Below are 27,387 nucleotides of genomic sequence, written 5' to 3' on the forward strand. Positions count from 1 at the left end.
GAATTATTTTCCGGTTTTGATCATCCCAGAATCTATACCCAAATTCGTCAGTCCCATACCCAATGAATGTACATTTAATCGACTTAGCATCCAGCTTAGTCCGATCATCGTTCAAAATATAGGCTGAACAACCAAACGTACGTAAGAAAGAAAGATCCACTTTCTTACCACTCCATACCTCTTCTGGTATCCTGTTGTTCAACGGGACAGAAGGCCCTCGATTGATCAAGAAAGCAGCCGTGTTGACTGCATCTGCCCAAAACATCTTTGGTAGTCCGCTCTTCAATCGCATGCATCTCGCACGCTCATTCAGTGTTCTGTTCATCCTCTCAGCAACGCCATTTTGCTGAGGTGTCCCCGGGATTGTTTTCTGCATTCGGATTCCATGGTCGGCGCAGTAATTCTTGATACCTTCACTGTTGTACTCGCCACCGTTATCCGATCTGAGACATTTCACTTGTAGACCTGTCTCATTTTCCACTAGTGCCCTCCATCTCCTGAATGTATCAAAGGCATCAGATTTTCTTTTTAAGAAATACACCCATACCTTTCTAGTGGAATCATCGACGAATGTCATGTAGTACGTTGATCCACCAAGAGATGACACTGGTGCTGGCCCCCACAAATCGGTGTGAACAAGCTCCAACTTTTCTTTCCTCGGAGTTCTTCCTGTGGTCAAGAAGCTCACCCGCTTCTGCTTTCCGAACACGCAGTGTTCACAATGACCCACCTCCACCGATTTTAACTCGGGCAACCGTCCTTTCGACTTCAGCACGTTCATTCCTTTCTCGCTCATGTGGCCCAAGCGATTGTGCCATAGGTTAGCCTGCGATACAGTTCCTGCAAAGGGGATGTTTGAACTGGATCCTCCCGCCATGTAGAGCGTTCCCGACTTTAGTCCTCGTGCCAAGGTCATTGCTCCCCGACTGATCTTCCACTTCGCGTCTCCAAACGTCGTGTGGAATCCATCACTATCCAGCTGTCCGACTGAGATCAAGTTCCTTTTCAGTCCTGGTATGTGTCTCACATCATGTAGGGTCCAGCATGACCCATTCGTTGATTTGATCCGTACATCTCCCTTTCCTACAATCTTGAGGGGTTTGTTATCTGCAAGATAAACTAAGCCAAAATCACCTGAGGTGTATGGCTCCATGATGTCTTTGTTGCTGCATGAGTGGAATGAGGCCCCTGAATCCACAACCCAATCATCGGAAGAACTGCTCACACTCAACAAGAGTGCATCTGTGATCTCTTCCGTCGCGACATTCGCTGTCCGGCCCTCCTTTTCCTTCTTTGGCGCCCGACATTCGCTTTTCATGTATCCGGGCTTCTCGCAGTTCCAGCACACCATCTCCTTCTTGCCTTTATTCTTCCCCCTGGACCTTGACCTTCCACGGTATTTACCCCGTGTGTCAGGTCTCCCTCTGGACTCTGTATGTAGTGCAGAGCCAGATGATCCACCCGTTTGCTTTCTACGGGTTTCCTCATTCAACATCATGTCCCTGATGTTGTCGAACTTCATCTTCTCCTTCCCAGACGAAGTGCTCACTGAAGTAACAACCACATCCCAACTGTCAGGTAAAGATGAAAGCAAAATTAACGCTTTTACCTCATCGTCAAACACGATATCCACAGACGCCAGCTGTGTCGTGAGTTGGTTGAAGTCATTGAGGTGATCGGCCACCGACTTCCTCTCCTCCATCTGCAACCTGAATAGTTTTCTCATCAGCATAACCTTGTTCATTGCTGAGAGTTTCTCGTATATATCGGCAAGAGTCTGTAGGACTTCCTTCGTGCTCTTTGCTCCCTACACATGATAGGCGACATTCTGAGAGAGCGACAGGATTATTGCGCTCATCGCCTTTCGATCGAGCACCTTCCATTCTTCATCACTCGTCTTCTCGGACTTCTCTGCAAGTGGTTCGTACAGGTCCTTCCCGTACAGGTAGGCCTCCATCTGCATACGCCAAAACCCAAAGTCAGAACCATTGAACCGTTTGACTGGAAACTTTCCCTCCATCTTAACTCCTTGAACCAGGCTCTTGATACCAGTTGTTAGGAAATGGATCGGGTTAAGATGGATAACAGGTGGAATATGAAGGCGATAAAAGACACACGAATTTGTTAACCCAGTTTGGATATAAATCCTACGTCTGGGGGCGATACCAAGCCAGGAGAAAACACTCAAAGAGGAGGAAAATTGAGGAGTACAACACACACACACTTGTATGCAAGTCTTCACCACACGTGAAAAACAACACTCACCCTCGTCTCAACTCTTTCTTTTCTCTCTACTCTATTCTACTTTGCTCTATGAAACAATGCTAATAAGAGTAGTATATATAGCCATGACTTATCCTTTTTCCAACTCAACTTGGGATTTCTAAGTTGAATGGGGTTATCCTTCTCCTTTCTTTTTCGAATCGGGTTATCCTTCTCCAACTCAATTTGAATCGGGTTTCTCCAACTCAACTTTGAATCGAGTTATCCTTCTCCAACTCAACTTGGGATTTCTAAGTTGAATCAGGTTATCCTTTTCTTCTTCAAATCAATCTTCACAACTTAACACACACATGTAATCCCGAATTAAACGCTATAGTCTTGACTTGAAATTTGAGGTTTGCTAGTGGATTTGTCACTTGAACCTTCTTGAAAATATACTTGACTATTTATACTATTAATTTTGGGGCTTAACGTCTGTAATCCCGAATTAAATGCTATGATACATTGCGCACATTTGACGAATGATTCAATTTCTGCCTTGAGTGTTTAGAATACTTTTAAACTTGAGGAACTTCGTAGAGAGAATTATTTGGCCTTCTTCTTTTGCTTTACTTTTCGTTCTTGATGTCTGTGTGTTTTGAATGAATTGCATAGATACCTTTTTATAATTATGAAAGAGGTAGAGTTATTTTTTTTCTTTATAAGTTAATTTAAAGAGATAAATACATCATATATTTGAAATGATACAATTGGTCAACTTGGCATTATTTTTTTAATACTTGTATTTTTTAAAAAGGTAAATATCGTAAATATTTGTCTTGACTTGATTGGAGCATACATGCAGTTGCTCCACGTGGCGTCGTTTGATTGGTTAGGATGTTTGACTGCAAAGCATGAATTGATTGGCTGAAATACATTATTTTTTACACTCGTCGGCTGTTGATTTGAAATTAATTTAGTAAATTTTGAAAAATATATAAAAAATAATTTAATTGATAATTAATATATTATTTTTCACTTGTCATTATTTAGTTGGTTGCAAAATTAATTTGCTTATAAATGCTCACTACAGAATTCTATCCCTATTAGATTTTAATATTTCTATGATGATTGCTTGATTTAAACTTTGTACAAGAAAAATAGATTTATTTGGTGTTAATAGGTTTATATTTTGTTCTTCTTAGTATTTTCATTTATTATTTATTTCTATTTAAATATTTACTATTTTGTATCTTTATACACTATGTTTTTCTATATATTATAGTTGCATCCATCCATACTTTTTTTTATAGTTTAATTTATTGGATTTTTTATATTTTAGTATTTTTTGTTTTTCTATAAAAATGAACATATTTATTTTTTATATATTTTTTTATGGCTGATTATAATGTTATTATATTTATAATTAAACTGAACTTAGTCATTTTATTTTTATTCATACTTATTTTATTTTTTCATTCGTTATGATCATTTTACTCATCGTTTTTGGTTCATAAATTATGAGGAAGATGAATTATATAAACAAACAATATATTTAATTAATTTTTTATTTTTATATAGGGTTAGATATATATAAAAGCCCACCTATCTATTCAAAACTACTATATTTTACCCTTTAGAAATGAAAATTTTATTTTGCATAAAAGATTCATTTATAGCACCATATAATATAATTTTTTAATATTAAAAATAAAAAATATAATTGTGCATAGCACGGATTTTACGCTAGTCTTTGCCAAATAAGAATTTACATAATCTCTTAAATAAGGGATAAACATACTGTCTTTCATTGAGATTTGATATAATTACACATAAACCCTTATGATTTGAAAGTTACATCTAGTTTTCTTGATGTTTGATTTCATCTAATAAATAAATTCATCCGTTAATCAAACTTCACCGGAATTGATGATATTAACGAAAAATGGATAAAAACTTATATTACCCATAATTGACTTATTATTGGGTTAAATAGATCTTTTTATGACCATATTTTCTTATAGGTCTTTACACGTTAATGCATGTAACGAGGTATACCGTCAATGTTATAAGAGTTGTTTAGTCACAAAAGATCTATTTTAACTGTAATAAGTCAGTAATAATTTAATTGAGGATAAATATCAATTTTTGTTCAATTTTTTTGTTTATTTCAATAAATTTAATAAATTTTTGACTAATTAAAAAATATATTTACTAACCGAAACCAAATTAAAAAATATATTTATTTTATTTTGAGAAATGCAAACAAAAAATAGCGATGTATTTTTGTTCCTTAAATATAATTATTAATGCAATTTTGATATTTTTGGTCCTCAAAATGCATTTTACCCAGAAAACCACAATCTACAAAAGCATTTACTCCCCAAGTAGCCGCAACTGTTTTCGGGGCAGGAAAACAGCCCCTGCAACTGGGAGAGGAAAGGGCAGGTGAACTCCGACGAGTACGTCTGCTGACTTTCCTTTTGATTCTTGTTGCAATACTATGATTTCGAAGTGAATTTGTACCCATTTGATGGTGAATTAGATTATATTTGGGACTAATTGCTGCAGGAATTGAATATTTTCTTTACAGCTTGCTGGTATCCCTCTTTCTGTTGTTATTCTGTTCGAAAGTTGTGGCCATGGACTTGGAGACCAATTACGAAGTAGCCCGCGTTGCGGAATTCATTAGTAGCCATCAATTCACTAGAGTGGCTCTACAGGTACCAAAAAGTGGCGCGCGCGCGCGAGTGTATACTTGTGAATTTGTTTGGTTTGTTTTTTACATTCTCCCTGATAGCCTTTAACTTTTTGTTTCTTGTTGTGATAAGTTCCCAGATGAGCTACTGGAAGATTCTATGAGGGTTGTGAAAGCTCTGCGCCAAGAGCTTAATTCATCTGTGAAGTTGTACGTAATGGCTGACACAACTTATGGCAGCTGCTGTGTTGATGAAGTGGGGGCGGCCCATGTGAATGCCGACTGCGTCATTCATTATGGTCATACGTGCCTCAGCCCGTGAGTATAGAACTGCTGCTAACTCAAATTTTAGAACCTAAAACCATCTATTATAATGGTATATGCATTTTTATTTGGGCTCTGAAATGTTTTGGTGATATCAACCTATTAGAAACTTTTTGTAAGCTGGAGTTTTAGTTTTCTTACAGGTAGCAATGAAATGCTTCAAGCTCTGGCGTTATTGGTGCCAATAGGCTGAGTTAACCTGATTCAACTCTGACTTCTGCTGTCCTGTCTCTGATCTGCTAAAAGTGCAGCAATGTTTACCAATGACATTGAAGTCATAGACATAGAGTTATCGTCTATTTTTCAAGGTTCTAGAGCTAGGTATAATGCTTGACATAGGCCAGCCACATAATAATTGTTTGAAGTTAACAACTGAAAATGGAAGAGACAGCATGTCAATGATCTTCGATGTTTTAGGAATGAAAGCTCCACTTGATTTTCTTAGACCATGACGACGCGTTGGTGACAGTTCTATTTTTAAGCCTCAAATTTATATGTGATATCATATTGATTTGACGGTTAAATATGGAAGAGGCAACATGTCAGTGATACAGGTGATTGGCATGTAAGCTCCATATGATTTTAGACCACAATGTGTGTCATTCGGTGTTCTATTTATATTATTGCTTCTTAGGAGCAATTGATAATTAGTTAAGTATTCTGTAATTCATAAGAGGATAAATGTTTATAGACATAGCTATAGTTGATGATCAAGGTACTAAGTGCTTTGGCTTCCTTATCCCGTCTAGAAATTATCATTTAAACAAGATGTTATTATGAGGTCTTTCGCTAGGTAGATTATGTAATTTCTCTGTCTCCATTCTTTTCTTCTTTTCAGGACATCAAAACTTCCTGCATTCTTCATTTTTGGGAAAGGTTCAATCAACACATCTAATTGTGCCAGAAATTTGCTCAAGTACGGGCTGAAAAGTGGGAAGCCTCTTTTGGTATGATGATGACTTATTGTTCTTGCTTCCCTGCTTTAGTGGATAAAATTTTCAATTATAAGCGCAATTTAAGGTTATCTTTTGAATGCTTTGCGGAAAGTTTTTCGGGACAAGTTTTGGGCGATGGATTTATATTATTATATTGTATTTATAAAGATTCATATGCATATACATACATATGTAATCATTGGCAGACATACAAATATATATAGGTAATGATTGGACTTATTTTAATATATGGTTGTGGAGTCACATTAATGGTAAAGTAGTTGGATATATATGCATGTGAGTAATGATTAGATGATATAATAATATCTATATGTAATGATTTATATGTGTGGTTTCCCTTCATGAAAAGAAAAATCATAAACTCTGGAAATCAATATCTAGTGAACTCTATTGATTCATAACCTTCCAACTGCTATTATGTCAAACTATTTTTTACTACTGTCTGACCAGGTATAACTATGTAAAATATTCAGCCAGCTTTGTGACTTGCATTTTCTCCATGCAATTTTAATCACTTCAGTCTTTGGTCTGCAATAACTGGCATGTCATTGAGGTTTTTATTAACAGTGGACAAGTTTCTTTGGCCTGCAATTTATTCTAATAGTTCACTTAAAATCTACCTTTCCTTTGTGATTTATTTAATTTAGGAATTACCTATATGTTTATCAGTGGACCTGAGCATTGGAATTGCCAATATTCTGGTTAGCAAATACTGGAGTTGAAGTATTCAAAGTAAGAGCAGTAGGTGTAAATGTAAAAACAAATCGTCTTTATTCTTCCTGAAAACCTGATAGTTTACTGGTATTCAGATTATGGAGATTGCTTGCAATTAATATCAGAAATATCACTTCATTCTAGATTAAGTAAACAACAAACCTGTATGGAACTTGAAAAAAGGAATCTATAGATCATTGCTGGTGCTGGTACTCATGCCTGACTATTGACATCCTTTTCTGAAACCATTTGACTGCCGTTAGTGATCTTGAAGGCAATGCTTCTTTCAGTTAAAGTATTAAACTTGCTCCATGTTCCGCTTTCTTCGTGATTAATAATATTGTTGGATGTGCACACCTAATCCACTACCAGTGGGAGATGACTTTATTTGGAGATGAGTATCAGAATGCCAGTCTGCAACTAAGAGAATCAGCTAACTATGTCACTGTAATAACTCAAGTGATAACGTGATTTGGAAATTATTTTTGAATTATTGACTCATAATGTCAATGTTTTTAAAGAGGGAACAAGATTAATGTAATAGTCTTCAACATGCCACCTCATCTATATTATGATTATTTCCTTTTCCTTTTCTTTTGAACTTAAAGACTTTTGCCTTCTTCACGCTATTTTAAGTGTGCCATATTAAATGACCATCTCAATTAAGAGCTTACACTCCTAGACACAAACTTTATATATTAATGGGTTAAAGAATATGAAACTACGCAAACTGAAGGAGAAGAGTTCATGTGGTAGAATTCTTTAGTGAGCAAAGGAGAAAGAGAGAACATTTCATCCTTCGGGCACCATAACACACTTATTGGCAAGCGACCCTTCTCTTTTGAGACTGGCAAGGATACTCATGACAAACTTAGGAAATCTTATGGTGATAGTCCTGTGACTGCAGTCGCCATCCACATTTTAGACTAGGGGAATGAAAATGGTCATGAAGAAGGGCACAGAGTTTATACCTGAAATGTGTAAGTTATTAGGAACAAGGTAAGATGTTTAGACCAACTGTTGAGGCATGCATGCAGTAATCCATTAACTTGGGATATCTATTTTTGTGGGATCTGGGTCTCCTTTATGTATTAATGATTTTCTCCTCATAAGAACTCGATTTTCATCATTTATATTCATTCCGTGCTTACTACATGACATCGCAATGCATCTCTTTTCATTCCATGTCTAAGCACATCCTCATGAGGTCGGTTGGTCTAGATTGACCTATGTGTTTAACAGACAGAAGTTGACAAGACATATTGCATAATTTTAAATTGATTTTCTGTGAGGATTAATTTATTAAATGTTTGGCTGAAGTGATGAAAGCTCTGGCAAAATGGCTATTGATTTGTTATCAGTTGCTTATTTTCTGATAACCAGGTTCTTTTTGGACTGGAATATGCACATGCAATACCAGAAATTGAAAACCTGTTGGCATATCTTGTTCCAAGTGTATGTGGAGGCATATCCATGTTAGAACACCTATATGCTGATGTAAGCTGTTCAGTTATGATGCCTTGTGAAACATGTAAACGTGCTGTTGGAAATGAATGCCTTGCTGAAGAAACTAGCCAGCATTATAAGATAGGAGGTCTGAGCTGGACATTGCCCCGAGGACGGAAGATGGAGGACTATCTGATTTTTTGGATTGGCTTGGAAAATCCAGCATTTGCTAATGTTGTATTGACGTTCAACAGCTGTGAAATAGGTAAGTTATACTTGTATAGTTCCACTGTGTTGATAATTTGAAAAGATAGTAACTCTGTAGCATGGTTTATCTTTTTATACCATCTAACTCAGGGAATTCCTGATGTATGGTGTTTGAAATTCTCTCAAAGTTTAAGCCATCCCACTCAGAAGATGATCTTTACATCTTTTTTCCTTGTTATTTGACCTGATGCTCTTACTGATAATATGACCCTTTATACTCTTTTCAACTCATCATTCTGAATAACATATTTTTTATGGATATCGTTCTGAATAACATGTTTATATTTTATGTTTGGATGTTGCCAACTATTCTTCAGGAAAATATTTCACTAGACAAGGTCATTTAGTACTAAACATATCGTGTTCTATCTTGGCTATCCAAAAGAAGATAAAACAGGTTGCATAGACAGGGAGATGAAATCGTGAACCACAACATCTTCTGGGTGGGAAAAGGAATGGGGAAAGACAAACCGTAATGGGGAGCTCCTGGTGTGAATGGTGAAATTAATTGTGAGATGGTGGTAGTACTTCTATCTAAGCGAACATATGGAATAATGAAAGTGTAAGCATAATGCTTGATTAAATAAACAGAGTAGAGAGTATTAAGGAGATGATGGAAAGTCCATGAGGAACAGATCCACCTTTCCAATCTGGACTATAATTGGGCAACTGGCTGATGCATTCTTAAAATGTTGAGCTTCGCATATAAAGGCATCTTTTACAATGTGTTTTCCCTGGTGAAATAAGTCTGAGGTAGTAGGCCTGTACTATGTTCAGGCAGGCAGTTATGCCATGAAGCATTAGTATAAAGGATTCACTGTATGAAACTGCTTCAAGATACGTAGAGTATTTAAATGAAAAGCAGAATTATTTTGAAAGAAAAATTCATTGATTTAACGCACAACACGCACATCAGATTATTTGAGGAGGCTAATCTAGGGAAACAGTCATCAAATGCCAATGAAGACAAGACTGGAGTGGTAGTAGGGTGAATTGGGAGAGACATCCAGGGGCTTACCCCTCTATTATAGTGTTGTGCATTGATGTTCTTTTGGTGGTGGCATTGTCCCAGAGTTTGAGAGATGTGATTTGATGCAAAAAACATGTAAACCTAAGTAAACATAAAATGCAAGTGTGTTGCTGTTAATCCAAATGTCTAACTGTTTCTTGAGTGAATGAGCCCCAAGATGGTTGGATCAGGCCTCCTTGCCAGTTGCAGCATCCCGCTTTGTTCGGTAGGATATATTTTCCTTAATTTAGGCATGGCAAAAATATCATCACGTTATGATGCTGGTTTTCCACTTCTGCTGATATTGATGTCTAGCTATCACAAGCTATGCTCTTCTGTATTATATTCCTCATTTCATCATGTGGTGATTATTTTGTCATTTGATGTCTTGCATTGGTTTAGTCAGATATGATCCAACAGAAGATTGCTTGATGACTGATTTATCTCAGCAAAAAAAAATCCTAAGGCGTAGGTACTAGTCATCAGCTTGTGCATGTGAATTTTATCTTCTGTTGTTATTCATTATTCTTTCTCTATCTTACCAGTTGTGTGATGCCTTAATGAATGTTGCAGGTATTATCTAGTTGAGAAAGCAAAGGATGCCAACATGATTGGTATCTTGGTTGGAACACTTGGAGCAGGTATGCCTTTTATGTAAATCAGTTCTTATACTGCGCTGACGCTCCATTTATGATTGGTCCATGTTGTACTACGGAACTATCCATATCACCACTGTCTTTAAACTGAAACTTAGGCTGCTCAGTAGGTGTATATCAAAGATATCTTCACTTTACCTTGATTTCAGTGCATGCTTCTGTTTTTTCTCTGCCAACTGCTGCATGACTGGGAATAATCTCCCATGCAAAGTTGCACCTTTGCGTGATTAATCTATATCTTCAAACTACGTCAGTGTATCAATTGTTTGGTTGTTGGTGAAGTGTGAGGCAAACAAGGACAAAGTGTTTCAAGGCCCAAAAAACCTTTTTAAGGAATTTGTGAGGTGAAGAATCTGTCAATGTGCCCCATCTGAATATTGCACATGGAGACAGATCAACGTGGTGCCTGTTAATTAACTTGTGCCTTTTCTTGCTGATGTTTCAATTCGCTGTTTTAAGAATTACTTACCTTTTCATGATAAATGTTATGACTTGTTTTTCTTGGACTGTTCGTGCGCTGTGTGACTTGCTTAAGATCGATGAACTACAATGCCAATAGAGAAGAGATGAGATGTCCATATAGTCTGAAAGTTCTCGAAAAATTATGAAGTGAAATTAATTTCAAAGACCTATATTTAACTTTTCATTATGCAACAATCCTTGGCTTCTAATTCGGGTTTTCCCATTTGCAGCTTTAGGGCAGTGCAAATGGCTCATTAACTACTGGATAAATTGTTTCTGGTTCTTTCGTGGTAGAAAAATACCTGCTGTTCATGATATATGCATAGTTTGTCGTTCCAAATTGTGCCCCTCATAGAGTTATCTAGTGGGCAAATAAGGTTTAACCTATACCTCTTTATTCATTAGGAAACCTCTGAAGACAGACTTAGTGATCCTCTGTTGGTAAAAGTTGTTTGACTTTGAACTTACTCAGTTATGTAATTCTGCCTCTTCATTTCCCCAAAATATAAGTTTGAAGGAGACAGGAATACACACCCACTTTGCCATTTTACCTGTGACAAAGAACACAGGTCTGACTTACCCTTGTCTGAGTGTCCACATATGTATGTGTTAAATGTTATTTTCACTTGAGTATTTACAAGTCTCCACCATCAGGATGTCATGATTACATGATAATATTGTCTTTCTGCATCTTGGCTGTTTTTGTGGATGATTCATGCCAGATGTCTAAAGTCCTTTGCAAACTGTTTTACAGCTGGTTATCTTCACATGATTCATCAGATGAGGGAACTGATAACAAAAGCTGGGAAGAAGTCGTATACTTTTGTTATGGGAAGACCAAACCCTGCAAAACTTGCCAATTTTCCAGAGGTAAACCTCATTATGTGAATGTGATTTCTTATGTTTTTAGTTGTGATCACAATGCTGAACTATGATGTGTGTCACTGCAGTGCGATGTTTTTGTTAATGTCTCTTGTGCACAAACAGCTCTATTGGATAGCAAGGAGTTCTTAGCTCCTATAATCACCCCATTTGAAGCCATGCTTGCTTTAGACAGGTATTGCTTCAACTGCAGTGAATGCTTTTTGAATGACTGAGAATTGTAACTAAAATTACCTTTTGAAAGCCTAGGCATTAGGACGTACGTTTGTTGATCTTCTTGTGCTTTACTAGTCATGTTTCTCTCTGCAAGCTAGCTATTTAGGTACCTTTAGTACTTCATGTTGAAGAATAGGAATGAAGGCATTAGGATGAGGAATGTATATATCAGGGCCTTAGTTACGGGGATTTGATTTTATCCCTTTCCTAAAGGGTTGTGTGAATACCAATGTACATTCTTCAATACTTTATGTATAGAAAAATACATACTTTCGTCTCAATTTCACAAGAATCTAGAAGTGTGGAGTTTGTAAGATTAAAATCTGATTATATAAAATAAAAGATATATGTGGTGTCGAGGAAAGCGAGGTGTATCCTAGGAGATTGGAAAGCCACAGAGAAAGAAAATGGAGCATCACCGGTGTTGAGGCAGGACCATGAACATAGAAGATATGAGAGAGACATGAATCTTAAGGCAATTCAAGCATTGAGATGGGGAAGTAGGTGAAAGAATTTGGGGAAGCCTATTGCTACAATTTTTCAGATAGTTGGTTTTTATTTTAATTTTATTATTGGAGTCTTAGTTACATATCTTGTCCTTGTGAAATGACAAAAATACCTGCTTAAATGTAGCACCTCCCATTTCCATATGGGGGTATTTCTAATGAAGGAAAAAGCATAAAGTTGTAAACTTTTAACGATATAAATTTTATTTATATAAATCAATAGTTTGTATCTTGTATAATTTAATTTGACAACCCAGATGTGGATGCACAATTACACATTTATATATATAATACATACAGACACATAATAAACAAAAAAATATACACATGTTTCCCTTTTCCTCCACATCACCATTTGCAGCAGAGCCTCATTGCAGACCCTTGACTCCTACTATCAACAGTCGGTCTCTCTCTCTCTCTCTATGTATATATATATATATTAATTATATTTTTATTAAATATTTTGAATATACTATAAATAGGCATATATATTTTAGGTCTTCTAAACCTTTGTTATTGGTTCAAATCCTATTTGACCCAATTTGTTTCTATCAGTTTTTATTTCAATAGGAAGAAAGACGTGCATAATTGGAAATCAAGACACCTGATTCCTTTTTTTAAGATAAAATTGAGCATCTTTATTCTTGTTCCTAAAGTCGAAAACAGTCCATGTCGTAGAGCTTCTTTCAAAATGATTTCTGCTCTGCCCTAGGGAAACCCTTGGTGATAGGGTTTATTTATGTCCATTGGCAATCCTTCTTGTCTTGATAGCTCTCCAAGATATACATTTCAGCTTCTTAATCACAAATTTGTGAATAAACATCAGATTCCTTCTGTGTAGACTAGGGATTTTTCCTACTCATTTAGTTCTTCGAATTGCTGTCGGATCCTTGTGTTAAAAGAATAAATGTAATCTGTTGTAACTAAAATATTGCAGAAGGAGCTTGAGTAGACGCATAAGTAGCATCCTGAATCTGATTGTCCTGGCCATCATTTAATATGCATTGTTAGCAAAAAAATGCTGAGAGGCTTCTGTAAATCGGTGTTTCTCTTTTCTGTGGCTAACATTACTCTTGGGTTCAACTTCCAGGGGAAGTCAATGGACAGGAGCGTATGTAGTTGAATTCCAGGATTTGATTGGTTCAACGCCTTCTCTAACCAGGGAACAGTCTGAGGAAGCACGGTTTTCTTTCCTTCAGGGTACCTATGTTGAAGATTTGGATCTATCAGGTACATGTTTTCTTGGATTCATATTTTGCACCCTTTTCACTTGTTTTGAATCTATAAAGAGTTTAGAAAATCTAGTGAAACATGTTTTCTTGAGCATGCAATTTCTTATCGTGTTCTCTATTTGCCTCTTAAGAACTCTATCTAGTGCTTGAAGTACCAACATTTCGAAGGACCATTGAGTAAATTATAGGTACCTTGTGAAGTGTAACTTGATGGATGAATATACGAGGAAATAAGAGTGGAAACCTTTGGAGATAACTACAAAAGAAGGGAAAATGTTGTTGCATGACTAGCTAGCCGCTTTTAAACCCCATTAGCTGAATTTAAAATCTCACTGTTCCTACTTTTTGCCATCTATTTATTCCATCACTTGCACAGGTCATCCGCAAAGAAGCAAGGTTTTTTCACATTTTTCCTTGTGGAACTACTACGACGTATCATTGTTATTACAGCATAATCATTTAATGGCATTGCTGAGCTGTTTCCGCAATATAATGAAAATTCAGAAAAATGTAATTCAAGGCTCTGAAGATTTTGGTTTTATTAGCCTTATGCAATTTTTTCTCTAAAATCGTCAACTTGCTGATTCCTCTCTGCCTTTCCCAGTTTAGGAACTAGTGGAGCTACTTTCTTTACTAACTCCCTCCTCTTATTCAAGTCCTCAGAGTGCAACTTTTCCATTGGACAATTTTGACGCGTTTTGATGTTTTATTTTGATTTTCAATTTGTTCGCTGTAGTCTTATGAAGACCTTGGATTCTGATGATTGTGTTTCAGCTTGATTTCTTAGTTTCTTTCTTGTCCTTGCTCCAAGGACTGCATTGCATCATAATAACTAATGTTTCTCAAGCAGATAACCTTGAGCCAGACAAAGATGAAATCCTTGCATTAGTGAATACCACGGAGAAAGCTCTGCAAGTGCGCGACAAGGACAGGCAATCCGTCATCAAGAGTGTCGCAAAATCTGGGGCTGAATATTTTGCAAGTCGATCATATCATGGTCTAGATATTAATAGCACCAATCCCCTTCCTGGGAAATTTTTGACTGGGAGAAGTGGGAAGGCATCAGGGTACAAGGATGAGAAGACGGAACAGTAATGGCTCTGGTCTATCCTGTCGATGAAACGATGAAGTGAGAATGCTTTGCCTCATTTTGAGCACAACTTGGGTAGCTCACTTTGTGCAAGAGCTCTGGGCCGCAGGAAGCATATATGGTGTAGTTAGGAAAAGCCAGATAGATGTGTATTATGCCTACTTGGTAATGTGATTTATGGCTGCGTAATTCGTTACACTCCCTGGTGTTATGTAAAATAACTCTAGTTTGTCCTATCTTTCCTCGCTATCATCTTCACTATCATGGATCATTTCCTCTGGGTTCAATGCCTGTTTTTGGTATATCTTTAAAATCGACTAAAAGTCCGAAGATGATTTCACGACTGCACGCTTTTTCTTAGTCTTGATTTTTGTCGTATTGAGTTTTTTTCGACCAAGTTCTTAACGATGCAGGATGATAAGAGGTGTATCTATATCTATGTTGTATACAAATGTGTGAAAAGATATTAATATTTTTATTTATGTAATTTTTTAATAATTAATCAAAATTAGTTATCAAAGAACAAAAAAAACTATTTAATGGCCCTAATCCCTGTAAACTACTTAAACAATTAATAAATATAAAAGTAATTTTTTTACAAGTTAATCAAAATCAGTTCTCAAATTAAAAAAATTCCGTGAAGAAAAAAGACTAGTTAATAGTTATTAATACATCTAAGCTATTTAGATAAGGATAAATATATCCAACTAAAACAATAAATACGAAATAATATTACTACACAATTGATTTTTAGGAAATATTTTTAGATAGTTTAAGAAACATAATTTACTGTACATAGTAAAATTTAAAATAAATAGCATCTGAATATTATATAGATATATGTGTATATGTGTGTGTATATATATATATATTAAAAAATAAATATCATGTTTTTTTTTAGAAATGTCAAATTAAAAGTACTTTTAAAAAACTTAAAATGAGTGGCGTAATTGATTTTATTTTAATATTAATAGTAAATAATTATCTTTAGATTGTATTTTAACGTGCTTTTGATTTTTACCATAATGTATTGGACGTAAGATAATACTAACAAGTATAACATATGATTAAATATGTAAAAGCAATAATTTCTTAAGGCTCTGTTTGGATTGAAGGATTTGAATTTGATTCAAGAATTTCGGAGAAATAATTTCAAAAAATTTCGTATTAGAGGAATTTACAATCCATCCATGTTCAACAATCAAAGGATAGTTCAATTTTAGAATCATATGAATTTTAAATCCTTTGAAGTTTGAATTATTCAAAGAAATTCAGAGAATTTGTTACTAAAAATTTGAAATTCATAACTTCAAATCCAACAGTCAACCTAAGCGTTTAGTCTTATTGTCGAAAGATATTCGTAAGCTTACTTGGAATACTCTTTTCAATAATAAATAAAAAATAGTTTATAAGTGCAAATCTCTGTCAAAAAAGAAAACTATTTGGTATTTTTAATTCCTCTAATACTCAGAGAATGAATAATATATTCTTAAAAATAAATAGACAAATAATATTTTAATGTGGTTAATTTGCTAGGGAAAAAATAAATATTTCGTTTCTAAAAATTTGATTTACCTAGCCAAAGTAAAAATTTAATATAAATAGTGTATGAGTAAGATCTAAATACTAATCCAAATTTCAAAAAACAAAATAAAAATTCTCAAATTTATTAAAATAGAAGCACCGTAAATTCTTTTAAAATGTGTTGACTAGTTGATTTTATTTTATATTAATTAGTTGTCGACCCAACAGTATCCGCAAGCATATAAAAAGAGTTGTTGTGTAAGATGAAGAGCAAAAAATAAATAATCATGATGTGAGGGGACGAGAAAGAGTGACATTTGTGATAAGAAAGAAACATGGAGTAAGGTAATATAAAAAATAAATAATATTTGTGAATTTATGAAAAATATGAAAGTTTATGAGAAAAGAAAAAACATAAACAAGTATTATGATCAGAGAGAAACGTGTAATAATGGGTCGTGAGGAAAAAAAATTATAATTACTAAAAAATATTGAAATTACTTTTCTAGCCAAATCACTAACTTACGGACTTTTTATCTTTAGCACAATTAAAGAAATCATAAATTGTATTTTCAAACACTTTAATTTCAACATAATTTAAGTTATAATCTATTTTTTTTGAGAAGATTTAAGCTATAATTATTAAAACATTTAATTTAAATTTTTGTAAACGCCCACCACCCACTCAACATATTTTACCAAAAGGAAAATGCATACCAACCTAAACATAAGATTAAGGGATATTACATTTACACTACTTGATTTATAGTTTATTTATACAAATTATTCTTATTTTTCACATAATTACAGAAGTTATCCCTAACAGTAAAAAAGAAAGGATAGTTTGTGTATATAGTGCTAATATTTTTAGGAGTGTGTGTGTAGTTTTTTAAAAATTTAGGATGATTTGTATAAATAATAATAATATTTTGATGAGTGTATATGTAATTATCTAAAATATAAGAGTAATTTGTGTAAATAGAGCATATATGTGTGCAGAAGTAATTATCCCCACAAGTAACATATTTTACGAAAAGGAAAGTGTGTATGAACCCAAACATACAATTAAGGGATATTACATTTACACTTCCTGATTTATAGTTTATTTACACAAATTGTTCTTGTTTTTTTCATAACTACAGAAGTTACTCCTAACAGTAAAAAAAGAAGGGTAGTTTGTGTAATAGTGATAATATTTTTAGAGGTGTGTTTATAATTTTTAAAAAATTTAAGGATAATTTGTATAAATAATAATAATATTTTAATGAATATATATGTAATTATATAAAATATAAGAGTGATTCGTGTAAATAGACCACAATTAACGAAGAAATTCACAAAAATGAAGATATAAATAAAAAGTAAAAAAAATAAAAACCCTTGTACCTCTCCTAAAACCCCATTCTCTCTTTCTCTCTGAATGCACTACCAGAACGTCTCCTCCGCACACAACAATGGCGGCCTTCAAACACTTGCTCTCGCAAACGAATCGCCGCTGCTTCTCCAATGCGCCACCGCCTCGCCACCTAGTTTCTCTCCTTCGCCGCCACTTCTCCGCCGAACCCCAACCATCTCCGAACCCTGAGCCAAGCATCGAACCGAACACAAACTCACGGAGAGCCATAAACAAACCTCATCTCTAGATACCCTGGATCCGGGGAACGTGTCATGGACCCGTGACGAAATGCGGTACATGAAGGACACACCCGTGATTTCCCCGGTTTCTTACCCAAGTCGGGTTGCCCCGTTGCCCGAGGACCGGGTGAAAGTGGGAGAGGAGGACAAGAGGGATAGGAATGAGGAGTTGGAGAGGGAGAGGAGGAGGATTGAGGAGGACAGGCGGAGGGGGGTGTTAAGATATCGAAAAGAGGAGGAAGTGGAAGAGAATTTGCCATTTCCAAGGGTCATTAAAGTGGAGAATGCTGATCAAAACAGTAAGAAGAAAGGCAAGATGATTTACGATCTCAAGGAGGCTATTCGGCTTGTCAAGGTCGGTTCTGTTGAGTTCTCGCCCCCCCCCCCCCCTTTTTTTTGGTTGATTTGTATGAAGTTGTGTTGCATAATCTTTTAATACAATAAGCTTAATGTGGGAAAGAAGGTCAGGGCTTTGTCGAGCATTTAGAAGTTTAAGTCTTTAAGAAAAATGAATTGGTCTGTAAAGATCCTGCACATCTGCTTGTAGCTTATGCATTTAACAATGTTGGTTCAGAATGTGATCTCCTATTATTAGAAGGTTAATGTGCTACTTACCTTCTATTTCGACAAATGGAAAAGATAAGGCAAAAGGAAAGTAAAATTTAATTGGGAAATACATGTAATCCTTATTCGCCAATGGGACTATGAATGTGAGAAGACGCCCTTTCTTGTTAAAGATTTTGATACTGGTATGAAACAATTCTAGGGTTGTGATTCTTCTTGTCTGAATGTGGGAATGAAGATTCTGATTTTCAGTTTTATGTTCCAACTATCCAGTTCATGGTTGATCCTCAGCCAACCAACTGATGGTGAGCTAGGAATTCTGACCTTTAGACTGGATTGGTTTCACATATAGCAATCTGTTACTCTAAGAAAAATTAAACAAAAGATATGTAATAAACAATTTGACTAGGAAAAACCATATCCCTTTTAGACTTTCTCATGGTTTTTCTGGCTTGTTATCTCAATCTAACAAGTACTTGCTAGTGTTGCATCAAATGTATTCATATTGCTGGGCTTCTAATGAATTTTGGTAATTAGACCTTATTACTCACACACAATAGCCTGGCATTCAAGTTTTTGCCATCGCTAATTTGTTTCCGAAATGATGGATATAAAATCAGTTCTTATTTTTTGTATGGCTTTTGTCAACATTGCGCAGCTAATGATCAGAGTTGATTTGTCTGGTGATGCACCCACAATAGAGAGATTAGCGAACACAAAGGTTAATTGCAATGTGGTTCAAATACCTTAACTTGTATATGACTATATGGCTCATTGCTAGTTGCATCTCAAGTATAAAAGGTTTTCTGAACTTCAATCAATAATTAGAACATAGCAGTACTTGTCTCTTAATTTGTTAGAGCTCTTGGTTTTGCCCAACCATGTAGCTGATACATATGGGGATCGATCTTTTAGTGCTTATGTATCCCATATTTTTCAACTATTATCTGCTTAGTCCAATCATTCCTTTTGATTTCAAAATTCTGCATGGTTCTAAGAATTCTATTTTATCTATAAGATAGTTGATTGCATTTTTGGTTCGATACTTTAGGGTGTTTTGCATAAATAGTACCATGCTTTTCAAAATAGCCATTTTTTGCCCCATATTTTAAATGTTTGTTACATTTTTTGTCCTATTAAAATTTGAAAGGAATTGCCACGTGCAAAGTATGTGGCTGTTCAGTGGCTGGCTATTTGAGGGGGAAAATTGGTCGAGGAGGTTCTGAATGGAAAAACATCACGTGAACTGCATGTGTTGCCCTTGGGTTTAAGGGAACACAAAAAAGAAAAAGGTTTACAACGGTAAAAGAAAAAAGAAGAAAATCTCCGTTGTTTCCCTAAACTAAATCCCAATAGTATAGGTTGCCTTCTTTTAGGCATAAAAATTAGGAAATTTTCTACTTTTCAACTTTAGCTTTGTTAAGGTTTTTTTTTCCTCCTTCGAACTCAATAGCAACACGTGCATTTCATTTGATGCTTTTCCCTCTAAAACCTCCTTGGACTAAATGGAGCGCGCGGTCATTCCATTGTAACTTTAACAGTGGGTCTAAAAATGCAAGAAACATTTAAGATATAGGACCACAAATGATTGTTTCCTAAAGGTGGAACTATTTTTGCTAAAGGCCCTAAAGTATGGGCCCCAAAAACGTAATTAACTCTATAAGAATTCTCAAGCTGAACTCTTAATACGAATGACTACTCTATGTGATATCTATTGGAGTCAATAATATGACTAATAATAAAGATATTTCCCTTGAGGTTAAGTGTGGATAGGTCCTAGTAATTATTTTTGTTGGTTTGTATTTGTTAACAAACTCTAGGTTGAGTGTGAGTTATTGATTTATTGTTTTTAGGGATAATTATACCGTCCTCTCTTGAGGTTTAGTGTAATTGTACATAGCACACTTGTGGTTTTTGTTCTTGTCCAACAAACTTATATTTAACCCTGATTTATTTATTACAAACTGATTATAGGTCAAACAAATCTTATGTGACCAAACTATCCTTATACGTCTTGATGCGCTAATGCATGTGAGGAGGTACATCTTCAGTCACATCTTGCTTGGTAGATTGGTCATAAAAGATTTGTTAATCTGCAGTAATTCTATAATAAGTCATGGGTAAGTATGGATCTTTCATTCAACTTTTTGCTGATGTGAGCAAATTCTATGAATTTTACTAACAATGGATCTATTTGTATTTGTTGGATAGAAACAAACGTTAGGATATTAGGTGTAATTTTCGGAAACCACCGCGGATCTACGTATAATTATATCAAACCTTAGGGGAGGCGGTGTAATTATCCCTTGTTTGTATGGTTAAGTGTATATGGATCACTACTTTAGTGTAAAGATACTTCCTTTGAGGTTGAGAATAAATGGTTCCCTGATTATCGTTTTTGTTAGGTCTATGCTTTATATTTATGTGACCTGCAATGCAATCATACACTTATCCTTCATTCAAATGGGTGGGTGGGGACAACCCCAAATTGTTTGGGAAAATTATTTAAAAAATGCAAAACCAAAATTATAAAAGTGGGGTGATTTTTAAAGTTTTTAAAGAATAGGTAGTAACACCTGTAGAACATGAACGTGACGTGTGACTAGTTGAAGGACCACTTAAATATCACCCCACTTTTATAAAATTTTTTTTTGCATTTTTTCTGGGTTGGTACTTTCCAGCCGACTATTTGTACTAGAAAGTCTAGGACTGAGTCTAGGAAATGGGGGGAATCTATCTAACCTAGTAACTCAGATGTAAGGTCTTGTCGCTAGTCTGATGCCAAACTATTAGAAAAACAGAATGGGTAAATAAATATTCTTGAACCTTTCCAATTATTCCTTGAGTTAAAACATTGCATGCAAGAGTAATTACCAGAGTGCGTGAGATAGTTGAGGACATAATCTTATGACATCATATTCTTTCTGAGGATCATTATCATATTGCTGATGACTGGCAGATTCTTGCTCGATGCATGTTCATTTCTCTGTTACCCTAAGAGCAGCAGTATAAGAAATTCTTTCTGTGGAATTTTCCCCTAAAGTCTTCCTATTACTGTATATTCCTTTAGCAACACTAGCACTATAGCAGTGTGAGCGTGAACCATTGTCAGTTGTAACACACACGATTAAAGATGCTGCGCTCTAGCTGCCTATATCATAGAGACATCTATAGCAGTTGAACCTTCCTTTGGACTTGCTTTAGTATCATTTTATCCATCCCTTTAAATGGATTTGGAAATTATATTTTCCCTGATATTATTGAAGTTCAGAACCATGCTCAAGCACAATGAGTTGCACTATCTGACTATTTATTTATTGATTTCTGCACATCTGAAAGTTGGATTTTCCAAAGATCAATCTTCTTGAAACTTCTCCACATAGGATAACTAATGATAAAAACTTTAAGATGTCAAGTTCATGTGAACCCGTTCTAACTCGCTGTAACAGATTCAGATAAACCCACTTTAAGCTGATTTTATGCCAGAAAATGAACTGGATCCTGTCACAAGTTGCTGAAGTTCATGCTGTTGTACCTTTGTGAAATGGATACACATGTTAGATGACCTCTCAATTTCCAAAATATAGATGTAGTTAAGAGGACGGCGGATCTTGTGCCCCAATTATTTTGGTGAATTTTCCATGGGGATCTAATCCTTTTAGCATATGCTTAGACCTGTATTACCTGAATGGTTCCTGATGTTATCTTTCCTCCAGGTTCAGTGTCAGTAGTAAGATACTTAATATACTTCTGATATTGTTTTTATTTTCTTTCTTCATATATTATTATTGACATGCTTTGACTCTGCTTCTTTCCCCTCTTTGTCTTGATGCTAATCGTAATTTCCTTTGATGCCGTTTTAGCAATTGTACAGACTAATGCAAAGCGAAATTTTGATGAAACTTTTGAAGTACACGTGAAAATGACTCCTGACTTGCGTCGAACTGATCTGGTATGTTTCAAACTCTTTTCTTCTATACTGGCATCAAAGGAGAGTGCAGATGCTCTCAAGGCTACATGAGTTGTTTTTATAAAAGGATATGATATTCTCCCAAAGATTCTGAAATCTCTGCTTTACATGGTATTAAGTTTATGTTTTTCCTAGAACAGTGTGTAGTCATGTTTCACATAAACTGAAGGACAGGAAAATGAGTCGAAGAAAGTTAAATGTCTAGGTGGAACAGCAAAGCTGGATTTCTCTTATTATCTTCTATAAGATGAGTTAATAAAAATGGAATACTTTAGGACCTAGCCCTGATATGGCTTAAGATTCCTCATATGCTTGGATTGCATATGAATATTCTTTTGCTGAACTAGATTTCTCATGTGTCTATTTTGTAATCTTATGTGGTCTTATCTGGACAACCTTTGGTTACCTCTGATGTACTGGTTTTTAAGTGTAAGTCTCATGTCTCATCTTATCTTAATGGGATGGCATATTTTGTCTCATTGACACAGTTTTATCCTTGCTCTGATTCTGTATCATGCTTCATCCTGCTTCCTTATATTATATTCCATCTTTTTTGTTGTTCATATGTTATATATTGAAAGAGCATGAGCTACCTTATCAACATTGCAACTAAAGATTGTGCAAGTGCTCTGATTCTGTATCATGTTTACTGCCTTTTTTCTGCCCTGTCCAATTCATTAAAGCTATTTCACTTTCTGGAAATTATATACTGATTGCTTTTTGGAGCACATCATTAGGAAAAATATGGTCTTTTTTTAACTTTCTTTTTACCCAGACCTAGACTGATTTTTTTGTTTTTCCACAAAACTTAAATGTCTATGAAAAGTTTTGTTGCTTTCTAAATACATTCACTTGGATCAAATTATTGCTTATTGATTGGTGCAAAATGATACTTGAAAAGAATTAATCTTTAACATTTCTCCTCTTGTTGAATGCAGAAACTGAGTGGTTTTGTGCGCCTTCCACATGGATTTGGCAAGGTAAATCGGATGTTTCAGTCGTATTGCAAGTTCAGCAACCATGTTGTTGCTCCTATATTTCTTTGTCTGATAAATGAAATTCTTATCAGACATATCGGGTGGCTGTCTTTGCGGAAGGAGCTGCTGCAGAGGAGGCCCGAGATGCTGGAGCTGATATTGTTGGCGGCCCCGAGCTTGTGGAGAATATCCGGACTGGTGATGAACCAATGTCCTTGTTCTGCCATATTCATAAAGTAAATGATTGGACATGTGTACAACAAGCCCAGTTAAAAGACAACCTATGCAACTCTTTTGCTGTTAAACCCTTCTGTGTTGTGTTGTACAGCACCCAACTCATCCACCATAGCTCATCCCCCTACATAGTATGCAGGCTGGAAAACTCCCCATTCTACCCAGAGTCCCGCTGCCGGCACCTCCTGGAGAAAAAGATAATGACAAATAGGTAGATGATAAAAATTGAAGAAAAAGGTTTAAAGAAAATTATAATTTGAGCTGATAACCTTCCAGTAATCAGTCAACTGTTAACAACATTAACCAGAACTAGAAAATATTGGGAGTTTCTTGTGCATTTCCTGGTTGTCATTATGACCCTTAAATTATTTTCCCTTCTGATGTTATAAGTTGTCTTGTCAATACAGCACAACATGTGTATTAAATTTTATAGGCAGTCTTGTAGTCCTGCTTGTCTTCCTGAAAATTAAAACCAATTTATAAAAGGCCATGAGTAACTGTTATATTTCTGGTTTCTTTTTCTTTTATCTTTGTTATTTTAATCATAGATTTTGTTGAGTAGCATTCTTTTGAGGAGTGTCTTTGAGAAACTTTTGTATTTGATTTTCTTCTGTTTATGTCAAATGATAAAGTTAGCTCAATGGATTGATTTTGATTACATGCAGGTCAAGTCAAAGTAGATTTTGACAAGTGTATTTCTACTCCGTCTATGATGGAGCATGTGAAAAAGGTTTAGCTTTTTGAATTTTCTAATTTTCTTGTTGGCATATCTTTATCCAACGTTGTACCTTATTATCAATTTTTGGCAGTTATCGAGAAATCTTAAACAATTAATGCCAGACACCAAGGTCAGTTCTCATCAACATCTTATCATTTTACAGTTCCAATAGGACTCCATTGTATCTAACAAACATCTTAAAGTGCAGAAAGGTACATTAACCAATGATATATCTCGGTCTGTCAAAGAAGCAAAGGAGCAAAGTGTTCTTTTCAAGAAAGATAAAACTGCAATTGTTCATGTCGGATTGGGGAAGGTACTTTACTTTATGATGCTACTCTCTTCTAGCTGGAAGCTTTTTGCTTCATTTATAGCATGTTGGAACTGCATATCTACTGTTTGTTCATAAATGCTGGTTTACAGGTTAGTTTTTCAGAGGATGCTTTAAGGGAAAATGTTGGTGCTTTTGTAAACGCTCTCTTGCTTGCAAAACCTGCTGGTTTGAAAAAGAGTAAGCCTACTTCATTGCGCATTTGGTACTTCATTGTATTATGATTTGGTTAAGATAGAGTTGGGAAAGGCTCGGGGTAAAATGATCGGTTGAATTCTGGCTGCAGAAATATTTGTTTTGCATGAAACAGAAAACTAGTAAAAAGTAGATTTATTTTGTATGCAATGGTAGTACAAAATAGCTCTTGCATTTTCATCCTACCTGTCTTATTTTTGTCAATGCTTATGATGCAGTTCTGACACAATGCATGTATGACATTTGTTCATAATGAATATGGGTCAAATTCATTCTGGAACAATCCTTGGATATTCATCATATAAGAAACAGAGATGCATGATTCTCTGGGTATTGTGGATGCTGGGTGCTAATAAGCTGATGAAAGCCATAAAATTCTTTTGTTGCTTCCTGCACAATTTCATTTACATGTTCTACAGTTGGTTGGAGAATATTATTTTCCTTGTGAGTTTAGCTTGGTGAGAAAGATTGTAGTGCTTGGTAATGTGAAAAGAGATACAATAATTGTTCAACTATACGAAGGCAGGTAACATGATTTTTGCGTTTTGTTCCTCAAACTCATTTAGTGTACTCCCTGTATTGATGAAATATTTCTACTGATTTTCTAGTTAGTTGGATATAGTTCTTATCTTCTAACTTGAATTGTTATACTATAAAGTGAATGTATAGCAATCAAATCCTAAATGAGAAAGAAGGTAGGAAAAAGACAAATCTTTATTCAGCTCCTTCTAATAAGTCTAGTTCAGACTTTGGTTTTGCTTTCCAATGTGTTTGGCGATACTTGTGAAGATCTATGAGGATATTTACATCTTTGTATCCCTCATCATCGCCCCTGATTCAATTTCACCCCTCAACCCTGCTCGTTTAAGTCCCTTGTGTTTCCATGTTTAGACAATAATGGTCCTGGTGTTTGAACTCTTAATGTCCCAACATAACTTCCAATTTACATTATGAGCAGGGAACATTGTATCGTTGATCCTTTAAAGATTGGTCCTTTACTTTTAATAGTTGAGGAATTTGTAGCTTTCTGCACTAGTACAAATACATGATTGGCTGTAAATCAAATACTCTTTACCTTAATATGGAGGATGATATCCAATCCTTGATAGCATGCTTATAGGGATGATATGTATACGGCACAGGAAGTGTAAGCTATAATGAATAGCCGATTGTACATTTAAGAGAACATGAATCAGTTTTTGGTATTCTTTGAGAGGAGTCTTATGATTGTCCTTAGTTCATAATCAAATCTCCTGTTATCATTGCAGGTTCCAAGTATGCTGGGTATGTGGACTCCTTTCATGTTTGCAGCACGGTAAGCCTATTCATCATCATGGTTTTGTTAAAGTTTTTGTCGCTACAAATGATTGGTCTAATTGGAAACACAGCATTGGTCGAAAGCGTGTAGCACAGAAGGCTGTAATTTTGCAATGCCAAGATGTAGTTGGAGTTTAGTTTCATTAAGATTTGGAAATATTTTCAGATAATGAGTTTAGTGTCATTAAGATTTGGAAATATTTTCAGATAATGACTCTTGTACGTCTTTGCATCACATATAAAGTTACATAGTTGGCATTTTATGATGCTTTTGTCCATTAGCCAAGAAAATGGAATTTTTGTCCCGGTGTTCATAATGCTGTTTCTTGATTGATAGAAATTAAGAAAGTTGCTAATATACTCCTTTTTTTTGTAGCAGTTGCTACATATTCTGAAACATTATTAAACTGGAAAAATAATGGCATTCAATACCCAAAATAGTTCGACAAATGGATCTGCCTGGTGGGGAAAGCTCCTTGTAAGCTTTTAATATGGGGCATTAGTTTCAAAAACATTATGATTGCTGCTGCTAATGCTTAGAAGAGGTTCTGTCAGTGAATAGCATAATGCCAGGATTCATATGATTATAAAATGTTTCTTTCCTCTAAATATTACAAGTGAATTCCATGAGAAATTGGATATTAATGTACCTCTCTGAAAATGTGAGCATCCCGTGAGTTAGCACTTGGAAAATATTGGGTATACTGGACTCTGGAGCATAAGAAAGATGCTAAATTTAACATTCTAGCTCTGGACTTTGAGTTTAGACAAGCATGCAACAGCCTTTGGCTAGGATCAGTTTGGTAATGTTTACTTGCGAAAACCTCGTGGTTTTAAGTAGTTTATATAAGCAGAGGATGGAATAAATATAGATTTAACTTTTTCTGTTCTTTGACATAAGAAAAGCCCTTAGTGATAAACTTGAGGTTTAGCTGGAGGTCATTTGCTTCACTTATTTATTTTTTCTCAATAATCTGCTGCACACCTTTGAGTTTCATTAGCACCAGTCTTTTTGTGTATAATTGGACTAGCTTAAGAACTTGTTTCTGTTGGATGTGGCTACAAATTAGGCTCTAGGTTCCAAGTGTGTCGATAAAATGAGGTTTACTCTTTCGTATACTTCAATATATATTTTCAGATTACTTATTAAATCTGTTTGATATTTGCATGAAGAGCTGCGATATACTTCATATTCAGTCAAAAGGGTTGTCAGCCAAGAATTAGTAATGCTGAAGTAGTTTCACTTTAGGCAAAGGGTAAAT

The 27,387-nt window shown here is 35.2% G+C and overlaps 2 protein-coding genes across 3 annotated transcripts in view; both read left to right on the top strand.

The window, feature by feature from the left end:
* LOC105176810 (2-(3-amino-3-carboxypropyl)histidine synthase subunit 2) lies at positions 4,543–15,004 on the top strand. Of its 2 annotated transcripts, none has more exons than XM_011099722.2 (11): positions 4,543–4,664; positions 4,796–4,925; positions 5,034–5,218; positions 6,063–6,171; positions 8,278–8,605; positions 10,019–10,088; positions 10,190–10,257; positions 11,489–11,604; positions 11,685–11,791; positions 13,429–13,568; positions 14,421–15,004. In XM_011099722.2, exons 2-11 carry the CDS (start codon positions 4,845–4,847, stop codon positions 14,663–14,665), a joined length of 1,449 nt encoding a protein of 482 aa, XP_011098024.1. In that variant the 5' UTR covers positions 4,543–4,664; positions 4,796–4,844; the 3' UTR covers positions 14,666–15,004. The 2 variants fall into 2 exon arrangements, with proteins under 2 accessions (XP_011098024.1, XP_020554513.1); XM_020698854.1 differs by having other exon boundaries at positions 4,569–4,664; positions 4,774–4,925.
* LOC105176811 (50S ribosomal protein L1) overlaps positions 17,809–27,387 on the top strand; it is a 10,652-nt gene continuing 1,073 nt past the window's right edge. Inside the window, exons 1-9 of the mRNA XM_011099724.2 lie at positions 17,809–18,174; positions 22,258–22,335; positions 23,292–23,333; positions 23,423–23,528; positions 24,230–24,294; positions 24,374–24,412; positions 24,491–24,598; positions 24,706–24,793; positions 26,077–26,123. Coding sequence (XP_011098026.1) covers positions 17,869–18,174; positions 22,258–22,335; positions 23,292–23,333; positions 23,423–23,528; positions 24,230–24,294; positions 24,374–24,412; positions 24,491–24,598; positions 24,706–24,793; positions 26,077–26,123 — 879 coding nt within the window. The 5' untranslated portion in view covers positions 17,809–17,868. The remainder of the gene's footprint in view (positions 18,175–22,257; positions 22,336–23,291; positions 23,334–23,422; positions 23,529–24,229; positions 24,295–24,373; positions 24,413–24,490; positions 24,599–24,705; positions 24,794–26,076; positions 26,124–27,387) is intronic.

This window comes from Sesamum indicum, linkage group LG14, assembly GCF_000512975.1.
Source record: "Sesamum indicum cultivar Zhongzhi No. 13 linkage group LG14, S_indicum_v1.0, whole genome shotgun sequence".
NCBI lineage: Eukaryota > Viridiplantae > Streptophyta > Magnoliopsida > Lamiales > Pedaliaceae > Sesamum > Sesamum indicum.

Excerpts from the sequence above, each read along its gene's own strand:
- LOC105176810 (XM_011099722.2), top strand. The coding sequence starts at position 4,845 with ATGGACTTGGAGACCAATTACGAAGTAGCCCGCGTTGCGGAATTCATT. Across the intron at positions 4,926-5,033 it reads TCACTAGAGTGGCTCTACAG|TTCCCAGATGAGCTACTGGA; the intron begins GTACCAAAAAGT and ends TGTTGTGATAAG. Across the intron at positions 10,089-10,189 it reads AAAAAAATCCTAAGGCGTAG|GTATTATCTAGTTGAGAAAG; the intron begins GTACTAGTCATC and ends TGAATGTTGCAG.